This window comes from Engraulis encrasicolus, chromosome 7 (assembly GCF_034702125.1).
Source record: "Engraulis encrasicolus isolate BLACKSEA-1 chromosome 7, IST_EnEncr_1.0, whole genome shotgun sequence".
In the NCBI taxonomy this organism is placed as follows: Eukaryota; Metazoa; Chordata; class Actinopteri; order Clupeiformes; family Engraulidae; genus Engraulis; species Engraulis encrasicolus.
Window position 1 is genome coordinate 10,661,590 of NC_085863.1, and position 12,215 is coordinate 10,673,804.

General features: G+C 45.3%; 1 protein-coding gene across 1 annotated transcript; it reads left to right on the plus strand.

Moving 5' to 3' along the window:
* The first annotated feature begins 5,606 nt into the window (after positions 1-5,606).
* On the plus strand, positions 5,607-10,309 carry hrh2b (histamine receptor H2b). The gene is made up of 3 exons (XM_063202352.1): positions 5,607-6,300; positions 6,843-7,387; positions 9,956-10,309. Exons 1-3 carry the CDS (start codon positions 5,683-5,685, stop codon positions 10,131-10,133), a joined length of 1,341 nt encoding a protein of 446 aa, XP_063058422.1. The 5' UTR covers positions 5,607-5,682; the 3' UTR covers positions 10,134-10,309.
* Positions 10,310-12,215: the final 1,906 nt, after the last annotated feature.

Genomic DNA, 12,215 nt, shown 5'->3' on the forward strand with positions numbered 1-12,215 from the left:
TTTGTGACAACAATCCCCATCAAGTTCCACAGGCCACACCCAGGCAGCTCTGCCAGTGACTTACTGGAGCCTCAATAGAGTTCTTCAGTAACGCGGAAGCATGTAGTAGATTGTAGTCTTTCATGTTAGCATTTAAGGACTTCCTGGTTCGTATCGGCTTCCGGCCTCCATTGGGAATGAATAGGGACCAGTTTCAAATAAGCTCCGAGTGCAAGCACGCGCTTAGCGAACCCCCGCAAACTGTCGAGGGTGTTAAAAATAGACATGGTTGATCATTTTGTGTCAAACTTCGACATAAATACGATGTTGCGTCCATATGCTAAACCTGGAAACTTTTGGCGACTACAGAAGCGGCGCCTGTATCTAACGTCATGTACGTGCAGAGGGTTGTACCCATGGCAACCAAAGGAAAGCATGTAGTTCGGAAGTTTTAATGATCAGAAAGGGGTTAGCAATATTGAATTATAATCGTCATGATTTAACATGTGAATACACCAACATGATGATACGATCCGTTCCACTAATGAGAAAGGGATGCGGGGACACGCTAATGTTCGTTGTTGCCGTGCAACTTATATTTTTGCCAAACCTGAATCTCTATGGCGTGTTGCAATGTAAAAAAATCGCCATGGAACCGGAAGTCCAAACGCCGCATACAAGTTGACGTCAACGCTGAAGAACTCTATGCCAGTGATTTCAAAAGCACTGGGACACTGATCTGTGATAGGTCTGTTAGCACATTAGGTCCAACCCCCTATGGGCGGGGTTGAAAGGGTGGGAAAAAGGCTTGTACTGTAGTCTCAACAGAAATCCACCTCTCTTACACTTCCTACTACAATGATGCAAAATGACGATTTTTACATCATTGTAGGAGGAAGTGTTAAGAGGTGAATACTGATTTCTCCTGTATCAGGGGGAGTTGAGAGAGTGTTGCACGACCATTCAAAAGTATGACTGGGTGTCTAGCAATGGAAAGCCTAATGCAAATGGGTGGAGTGTCCCTTTAAGTGTTTTCGCAAGTTCCCTGCCTATGGCAGCACAAGTGGCATTGGCATTTACCTTAACATACTGTATGGACGCCAATGGGGAACAAGGTTGTTAGCATCTACTTTAGGGATGGGCAACTTTGAGGCCCGGACGGGGACCACCCGTAGTCCGCCTTAATTCAGTGCAGCCCATAGACAAAACGCAAGTTAAAAAAGAACAGTTGTTTCAACCACTACTGAATCACTCAATTTATACTGTTGGGCGATACAGAACACTCCTATTCCTTCCGAACAATGTCGACGAGTCAGTGAGCAACCAACTGTCCCTCGCAGGGCCGGCCCGAGGCATAAGTGAACTATGCGTTGGCTTAGGGCCCCAACACCACCAGGGGACCCCTCTGAGCAAAAAAGATGGAGGAAGCCATGAACTGTCCACCATTTCCTCTAGGCATTCATTACCTTCTCATCTACCACTTACTGCCAATGAGCCATATTTTTGACTATAGGATTATGAAGCATCTGATGCTGAGTAATTATATTTTGCTTAGTAGTCAGGTTCATTACGTTTGGATCTGAACCTTCGCTGGATTTTTATGGGGATTTGGAAAACTATACATTTTTGAAAAGTATATTGTATAAGCAATGAGAAAAAACATGTTTCCATTTGCACAAGTATCTGCATGGCGGCCATCTTGGATTTTTCAAAATGGCATCCGAAAAAACATAATTTTGCAATATCTCAGCCTCTGAATAAGCTAAAACATTGATTTAAACTGCTAAACCTACATTTTCAGGGTCACTGAATCTACTGGTGGTAGTTTTAATGTTCTCAGACAGTTTGTTACCATGCTAATTTATTTGAACTGGGGATTCACTGTATAGTATCTGGGTAATTTCACGTGAAATCAGACACTTTGGCACCCGACCGACCCGGATTTCAATCATACTTTTTAGTAGCAAGTAGCCTTTTTAGTAGCAAGGTAGCACCCGAGAACTGCATTGGTTTGAATCTGACATGAATATTAAGGGAGAAACAGACTAGCAAAGGCTTACAAATGAGGGTAGGACACTATACATTATTCGGCCTTGATTATATCAGTAAGTGTTAGTCACAAAAATATGTCTGTAGTGTTGTTTGAAAGCTCTTTTCTGGCTCTACATATTACACAATCAGCTTGGAATACAACAACCCTCAGAATATGAATTTTGATAAATTTTAAAAATTAAAATTGAATATCTAAAAAATTCATATTTTAAAAAGGCCAGTTCCTTGCCCAAACGTAGCCGGCAATGTCATGAACAACACCTGACGGTACATGCACACAGGGACGGCACGTTTCCTTAACGTCTCCGTGAGCAGTGCGAGTCTGAGAGGTTCGCGGGCTGCCTTGCACACAGCACAGTCAACGTCCACTTTCTATCTGCGGGCAGCAGCCATTCATTTTCAATGGAGCCTGCACATTGAACTCAGACGTCCGCGCAGGAAAATAGACTTGAGTTCTATTTTCAAGGAGCAAAGTGAACATGTCCGGGCGGGACGGACATGCGCCGCACTTACACCGCGCTCCTGTGTGCAAGGCATGATTTGAAGAGCTCTTTTCCAAAACGCTATATCCACCATTTTTGACTTTTTGCATTTTAATATTGGAATTGACTGTTAAGAAGTCCTTTAATCTATGTATGAATTCTTGCCATTCAAATGCTTTCAGAACATACTTTTTAAACCTCTATAAAATGCATTTTGCAATTCAATGGAAAGCCCAATACAAAAATGTAAATTTCCCAACATTCGATAAAATGGATATATCTCATTTTGAAAAAGAGCTCTTCATTTGTTTTCATGTATTCTAACAGTTTCGGACTGATAACGGACACGTTCTGTGGACGTACTGTGGATGTCCACGCCGTTGGTGTGAATGCAGCGTCAAGTGCTGGTGATTGGTTCTTTATTAATTTCAGAGATAATGGGACTCAAGTAATATGACATCATACAAATCACCTAGTAATAATATGGTAATGTCATAGTAATATCACATGACAGCATGTCTATCGGAATATGTACAGGATGGAGATGGTTCATGAGGATGCAGGAATTTCACTTTCACCTCTCCAGTGCTCGGCATACATTCCTCAACACATGCTAGCCACTAGTTGCCATCATATACAGCTACAACATACCCTTTGATGCTTGAACATTTAGAAAATTCCTTTACTGAGCTTATTCTTTCAACCCTGCCTTCTCTGAATGCTGAAAATGGTCTAGCTTCCACTGTGTCCATTGACAATGGGCAGAAGCTGTGTAGTTTTTGAGTACCTGGAATAGGGACCGACGAGGGTGCAGGGCCCACCGGGAAAATGCCCGTTATGCGAGATGGCCAGTCCAGTCTTGTCCCTGGCACTACTCTATTACTACTTCATTACAACTCATTTCAACCTTGATGTCCCATTATCTCTGAAATGAATAAAGAACCAAACACCACAATTTCAGGTGTTGTTCATGGCATTGCAGGCTACGTTAAGACAAGGAACTGGCCATTTTAAAATTTGAGGTTTTTAGATATTACATTTTTAATTTGTCAATTTATCATAATTCATATTCTGAGGGTTGTTGTATTCCAAGCTGATTGTGTAATTTGTAGCTTTCAAACCGCAGACAGCTTTTTGTGACTTAATTGTAATTAAAAAATGAACACCTGTTGACACTCAAAACATTCACTATGTGGCGCTGTTCCTGTATGCTGGATACAATGTAGCTGTGAACTTTGCACAGGCAACCCTGTAAATGTACAGCAAAATGGTGGACATGTAAACTGTACCAGTTTTGCACATTCCAGCTGGGATGTTTTATATGGTGGGCCATCTACTCATAAATACTATAAATCAATAGTTCAAATAAATTGGTGTGGTAACAAAAAGTCTGACAACAATAAAACTATCACCATTAGATTCAGTGACCCTGAAAATGTTGGTTAAGCATATATTCTAACTTAGAATATTCTAACTTATTCAGAAGCTAAGAAATGACAAAATATAGGTTTTTCGGACGCCATTTTGAAAAATCCAAGATGGCCGCCACCTGTGCAAATGGAAACATTGTTTTTCTGATTGCTTATACTATCTACTTTTGAAAAATGTATAGCTTTCCAAATCCCCATAAAAATCCAGCAAAAATACATAATGAACTTGACTATAGGGCCCCATAAAGGCTTGGGCCGGCCCTGTCCCTTGAGCTCTTCGGGTTGTAGTCAAATCCGTGGCCATGTGGGCGGCCCTCCGATGGTAGCTGTGAGACACTGGGGCCCTCCTCTTCATGAAAGTAGCTCATCCCTGATCTACAGTACATGGCTAATGTACTGAAGAATAGAGCTGTGCTCAAATTGAAATAGGTATTATTTACACCCCGGGTCAATAGTCAATGTTGCTATTTACACACGGATGTAAATAGACATTGTTCCTATTAACACCAGGGTGAATTTTGATAAAAATGCTATTTACACCCAGGTATTCGAAGTAAGTAATGCTATACATTTTAAAAAATGTTGTATAATGTTTTTTTTTTTTTTTAATATATATTTTTAGGGGCTTTTATGCCTTTATTTGATAGGACAGTCTGAGATGGTGAGTGGGACAGAGAGACGGGGTGGGATCGGGAAATGACCCCGGCGGAACTCGAACCGGGGTCCCCGTGGGCATGCAAGCCCAAATGTGGGGGGCGTATAATGTTTTAATATTGGTCAAAGTCCTCCTCTGCCTGATAGACATGCTGCTCATGCATGCTTTCTGGTCCGTCACGGGTAAGCGGTTAGGGTGTCAGACTTGTATCCCAAAGGTTGCCAGTTCAACTCCCGACTCACCAGGTTGGTGGGGGGGAGTAATTAACCAGTGCTCTCCCCCATCCTCCTCCATGACTGGAGTACCCTGAGCATGGTACCGTCCCACCGCACTGCTCCCTTGGGGTGCCATTAGGGGCTGCCCCCTTGCACGAGTGAGGCATAAATGCAATTTTGTTGTGTGCAGTGTGCAGTGCAACACTTGTGTGCTATGGAATGCTGTGTCACAATGACAATGGGAGTTTCCCAGTTGGGCTTTCACTTTTCACATATTATTGTATTTGATGTTGTCCCTAAACAGGTGACGCCCATGAGGGAATGAGAGGATCCTCCCCCTGGTGATATGTCACCTGTCATGAGACTCTCAGCCCCTCGCTGTTTTCGTGACCGCCAGACGGACCTCATCATCTTAGACATGCTCAAGACTCTCCCCAGGAATCTATGCTACCGCTCACAGATCTCTGTCTTCTGGACAGTGCCCGTGCCCGGATCTGAACTGTCGTGAAACCAACGTGCTGAAACACATACATGCATACATACCAACTGGAATTGTAGCACCGCATTCAGTACAGCACGTGCTGAAGAGTAGCACAGTAGTCCAGTACAGAGGCATTTCAACACAGTACAAGGCCACTGTGGGACAACTCCACTTACTAGTATATATACTTTTGTACATACAGTATACATATACATTTTGTTGTTGTTGTTGTTGGTACTTTCGGTCAGCCTTTTTCCTCCCCCTGAAAGGAAAGCAGAAATGCAGAAAGTGGTGTGGGAGGAGGCACACGTGTGGGACTAATAAGACTTCCTGCCTCCAGAGCCCACCACCTGCTCCTGCCCCTGCCCCTGCCTCCTTGAGGCTCACCATGATCTCCACAGCGCTGAAATGGCTGGTGCTGGTGGTGTTCATCATCCTGACCATCGGGGGCAACATGCTGGTGTGCCTGGCGGTGGGCACCAGCCGGCGTCTCCACCGGGTGGCCAACTGCTTCGTGCTGTCGCTGGCGGTGACGGACCTCCTGCTGGGCCTGTTGGTGCTGCCCCTGTCGGCCACGTTGGAGCTGCGCGACGGCCACTGGCCGCTAGGGGGCGCCCTGTGCAACATCTACCTCTCCATGGACGTGATGCTGTGCACCGCTTCCATCCTGACCCTGCTGGCCATCAGCGTGGACCGCTACCTGGCCATCTGCGGCCCGCTGCGCTACCCGAGACGGGTCACGGGGCGCCGCGTGGCCGCCGCCATCGTCGCCATCTGGGCGTCGTCGGTGGCGTCGTCGTTCGTGCCCATCCACCTGGGCTGGAACACGTGTAACTTCAGCGTGCAGAACGCGGACTGGCACATGCACGAGCAGAAGGAGAAGTGGAGCTGCCGCTACGAGTGGAACAACAGCTACGTGCTGCTGGACTCTTTCGCCACCTTCTACCTCCCCCTGCTGGTCATGTGTGGCATGTACCACCGCATTTTCCGCGTCGCTCGAGAACAGGTACTGTACGGTAACGGTGAACTTTTGCCTCTTTTCCACTGCCGGTTCTTCTGGTAGACCTACAGCTCGACACAGTGCGACTCATCCGCCACTTTCGCTTCACAGTTGAGCTGTGTTGTGCCTATTTGAAAAGCAAAAAGTGGAAGCCGAGTCGCGCTGTAGGCCTACCAGAAAAACTGCAGTGGAAAAGAGGCATTTGTGAACTCACTGGCTTTTTATTGATGAAGTAATACTTTGGTTTGGCTTGAACTCGCCCCTCACATGCAGCACACATGCTATTTTGTACTATATCAAACTATAAAAAAATCACATTTATGATTATGATGCTCCTTGTGTAAAATGTTGCCTTTATTCCATTCTACAGCAGTTTGTGTCTTTCTACAGTAGCTTGTGAAGTCCAATAATAATTTGACCATGTTCACACCTGTAACAAATCATTTTCATAGACTGAAATTAATTTGATCTTTTCATGCTACTCACCTCACTCCTCACCTTATGATCCCATAATGACACTCCCCCTCCCCCTATCGCCCTCCTATCAGGTGCGCCGGATCCGCGCGGCCACGCCCTCCTTCGCCCGCTCGGCCTCGGCGGCGGCCACGGCGCGGGAGCACAAGGCCACGGTGACGCTGGCGGCGGTGCTGGGCGCCTTCGTCATCTGCTGGTTCCCGTACTACACCTACTTCACCTGCATGGGCATGGGCGCCGAGCCCGACCCCAACGAGACCGTCCACTCGGTGGTGCTGTGGCTGGGCTACTTCAACTCCGCGCTCAACCCCATCCTCTACCCGGCGCTCAACCGCGACTTCCGCCGGGCGTACGGACAGCTGCTGCGCTGCCGGGGGGGCGGAGTCCAGCACCACCATCATCATCATCATCAGCGGCCGGCCATCACCGCGTCGCCCTCGGCCGCCTCCATGTGCCTGGCGCTGCATAAGCAGACTAACCACGCCGCCATGTTGTCTAACGGGCACCACCACAACCACATCTCCCACGCCCAGGACAAGGACAAGGGCAAGCCGCCCGAGGGCGCCCACCTGAACGACGTGCAGGAGGGCAACGGAACTGAGTTGACTGACCATATAAGGTTAGACACCGCCATCGCCTCGTACCCACAGCCGGCGTTAGATTTACTACGTACAGGGAAATTGTGTTGCTGTGGCAAAATATCTTGACCTTCATTGTTTCCCGAAACTGACGCAAAAGTTGTGTAGACATGCATAGAAACATTGTCAATCGCTTAGCTCTGGAAAAGGCGTGGGTGTGTTCAAAACAGCTCGAACCTGATTGGAGAATTCGTGTCGCTTTTTTTGAATCACGTACCGCCCCACGATTCTGATTGGACAGGCTGTGAAATTTCGGATTCCGTTCAGGCTCGTCTAAGATTTCTAGACCCTCGTGTGAGCACACGAAGTTGAGCGGAAAGGCATGAAGGGTCTGCGTGAGAGCCAGGCTAAGAAATATGTATAGTCTCATGACATATTCTCAGTATAAAGCTGCTGATGATGATGATGATGATGTGGATACTCAGTCTTATCTGAGTGCTATCTGTGACGTGCATAACATATTTCTTGTATGTGTGCAGAATGTTCCATGTCTGTGCTGCTGGCACTGACCCAGGGCAGGCACACGTATAGGTATCGCACAGTGTCAAGAATATACGTATACTGTGCATCAGGGGTGTCAAACTCAAATTGAATGAGGGCCAAAATCAAAATCTGGAACAAAGTAGCGGGCCGAACTCAACATTTATTTTTGAAAACGGACTAAAATTGGGCATACATCATGCATGTCTTACTCATAGTTAAATTTCACATACACTCTTTCTCATCATATACTGTATATTAGTTCAAATGTGCCTGCACATCCTGTGATACAGCAAAATTCATGTTCAAGTCGTCTTTGAAATGATCTCGCGGGCAAAATAAAATGGTTCCGTGGGCCAAATTTGACCCCGGGCCTGAGATTTACATCCGCTGTACATGTTTCAGTTGGAAGCAGTCTTTCAATTGGAGTGTTTCAAGTGTTTCCATTGGAAGCAATCCATAGGCTGTGCTACATACATATGAAATGCATAAAATATGCATAGAATATGGAAAATAATGGATGCTGATGATGACGCATCACACAACCCACTTGCTCTCTCTCTCTACTGTACAGTACATCTCTTCAATCCTTAACGTGTGTCGTACTTGTTGCAGGTCCTAAAACGTATCATCTATCGCTGATGTCCGCCTGGTAACAGGTGAGACACTCAGAACTATTCCACAGGTGAGAGAAACAGATACAGAATTAAGCAGAGGCAAACAGCCTGCCACAGCCGAGGTGAGACGTGTGTACTGTGTACTATGATGACAAAGCATGGTGTGTGATGTCATGATATGTATTAATGTCACTACCATGATGCAGTTCATGAACTGCATCATGGTAGTGACATTAATACATATCACGCCATGTGAGTGAGGAGGAACAGTACAGTAGGAAAGGGAATTGTAGTGGAGATGGTGCACAGTATACATTCAGCAGAATACTGCAGCAACATGTACTGTGTGTGAATAGTAGGAACAGTAGGAAAAATATAGTACATTACATTACATTACATTACACTTAATGGACACTTTTATCCATGGGTGGGAGAATCATCTGCAATCCTTGCCCATTAGGCCACATCTACCCCCTAAATACATTGGGTGCGTTCCAATATGCGGCCTTGCCTCCTCCACTTGTGCTTGTTTCCTCGTACCAGGAAGTAATATGTCATGATGACACCATCACTGACAACAGCATTATATTTCAATATCTTGCAAAAGCTCAATTGTAAACTCTTTTTCTCATTTGCAATTGGGATGGTGAATGAAAAACAGTCCCTCAAAAGTTGTTGTGGCTAGGCAGACAGCTTGGAAACGTTATCGTTTTCTCCACGGAGGAGGGGCCAGGAGGCAGGGCGAGGAAACAAGCACAAGTGTAGGAGGCAAGGCCGCATATTGTAACGCTCTCATTGTGGGGCAGATCTTGTGAATAGTAAAGAATAATAAAGAATACAGTTGAGGCCATTACATTTCTAGAGTGACCTTTTCTTCTGGCTTGATGTAATGTGGATAATATTGTGAGATGACAGTGACAGTGGTTTTTCCCTTTGAGCTGTGACTTCTGCAATATGCATACACCATATGGAATGGAATGAAATGCTCATGATTTATGTACACTTGGAAAGCCTGAAGAGATTTGGCCTTAACAACCCCTGACGATAAGAATAAGAAATAGAAAAGACCCGTTCCTCCCACACTGACAAAACGCAATTCAATCTCCGTTGTGATTCTGAACACACAAGAGCGTTTGACCAAATCTGTATAGACTGAGGTCCATAACTATTGTCATTGTCCTACAGCTGTATTGTAGTATATATGACGAACATACAGAACATGCTGTCATGTTTACTCTGCCATCATGTGTTGCCTTCCTAAACTGTGTCTGGAAGTTCACATTGAAGACTGAACTTGCTCGACACAATGTGAGGGAACTTGTGTCTACTAGTGAAAGAATACTGAAGGCAAAGACGTTGGTGTGTCTTGCTAAAGACGTTGGTGTGTCTTGCTGTGACGAAGAGACTGCTGTGGAGTGGTAAATCAGTGACTGTCCTGTTCCGTTTCCATAGGAACCCTTCTGGGGAGAGCGGGAGAGCAATCCAGCCAGAGAAAGAAAAACAAAACGAGGACGAGAGAGAGAGAGAAAAAAAAGAGAGCAAAAGAGAGAGAGAGAGGGAAATAGACCCAACCAGTCGCGGCTGCTTCAGAGGGCTGGCGGCTGGTGAGAAGAGCTGCTGCTGCTGCTGAGGACCGACCGGAGCACGTCTGGCTTGATCTGGATTCAAATCTCTCTCTCTCTCTCCTCGCTCTGACCCCACCGGCTGGGTACAAAGGGCAGCACTATGGCTCTTCACAGCTGTAGGTAGCTGCTCTGTTAAATTCAGTTGAAGGTGAAGACTGTACCCATCCCAGGAAAAGGTGTACTAGGAGGACAAAAGCTGACTGTACAGTAGTTTTCGGAGCGAGAGGTTTGCACCCTTAAAATCCCTTAAAAATAATAATAATAATAATTCATGGCTGGATGATGTTTCGATGAAGACTGTTGAAGTTGAAAAGTAATCCAGCCATGAAATAATAACAAATAAAAAAACAACAAAAAGATTTTAAGGGTGCACTCACTCCAAAAGCTGCTCTGCTAAAACCACAGCGCGAGGAACCGGATCTAGCCATCATTGCTGTGCTGTCCTGCCATTTCAGTTGTTTTTGATAACTGTTATTGTTTGTGGAAAGGTATGACGAAGGAAATATATCAATAGGTATTTTTATAATGTTACAGACCCATGCCATAGCTGATATTGTATTAAATGTTAAGGGCATCCATCCAAGTGCAATTTATTGTTATGGGTTTTATTTATTTGGATTCGATTTATGATCCAAAAGGTCAGTGTTTCCGTCTTTTCCTTTTGTAATTCTATGAGTGTCATGTCTAATATCTCAAGAGCCAGATGCTAGAGAAGATACATAGGCACCAGAACGAGCTTTAAAGTGGTGGTGTGTCCCCCGCCCACCCTTCATTCTTTATATCTGAACAATGTTACTGCTGCTGCACTCCACTCATTTGTCTGCAGTAAAAGTTGAGAAGTGAAGCCCAAAAGTGGGGAAGCAGATGCACCACTGCATCCCCCTCTCTGCCACCAACTATGGTAGACACCTGCAATGCACTGAAGCTTAACTGGTTCAAGGATGCTGTCCCAAGTCAGATGCTCTACTGCCCTCTAGTGTACAAGTCTATGAAGCACAGGATGGATATCCAGCAGTGACCAAAGCTCTATATTACCACAGAGGGCGGGAAAAGCGAGAAAGAAGGAAAAAAGTTATATTATTTCCAACTATGTTGTTGATTGATGAGGTCAATTCTATGGGTTCAAAACCAACTTTATGGAGTGCAAGAGGCAAAAGGATTGCTGCTGCTGCTGCTGTGTGTGTGTGTGTGTGTGTGTGTGTGTGTGTGTGTGTGTGTGTGTGTGTGTGGTGGGGAAAGACAATGGACCATGGGTTTTAAGAACTGTGGATGAGAAGTTTGTTTGATATGAAATAGTGGCAATGCATTTTGCACCTGAAATGGTGGCGTGTTTAGACGTTTAGGGTTTATGCCATTCTAGTTCCTCCCATCCTTTCCTCCAGCCTGAGGCCTTGCCCCTCCCCCTTGGGGAAATCAATGAGGCTTCTGTCAAACAGTGCTAAACAGCCATTCATTATCCTGATTGCAAATGAGAGAATATGTTTTAGTTTTTTTTCAAAATATTGAGTAAAAACTAAAAAAAATCATTGATGACATTGTGACTCACATCATGGTGCTGGAGTCCAGAGTTTTGCGAGGGCCCGCACATCTCGAAGGTTTCTTTTTCAGCAGGTGCAGCTTTTCAGGGAACTTCAGTCATCAGTTGTAAGATAGAAGAGCGCGACACTGCTTCTTTACGATTCTCCACTTAACATTTTGATGTGCTGCTGACGATTCGGCATTAGGTCTTTATCTGTCTGCCCAAAAGTCAGCACACCAAAAAATAAAGTGGGGAATCGTAAAGAAGCAGTGTCACAGTCTTCTATCTGACAACTGATGGTTGGAGGCAGGGCTGGGCTGGCCATCTGGCGTTTCCCGGTGGGCCCTGCCCTTTTTTTTTTTTTTTTTAAGTTTAAAAAAAAAAAAAAAAAAAAATGTTTTACATTTCTGAAAATAGGGGCCCACGAGGGTGCAGGTTCCAACGGTGAGTCAGTCCTGCTAATTATGAGGGGCCCCTTTCAGCCATAGGTGCCCAGGCCCTATTTCTCATCCAGTCCACTCCTGGCTGGAGGTAGGAACTAGAATGACTTGGGAGGCCATTTCATCCA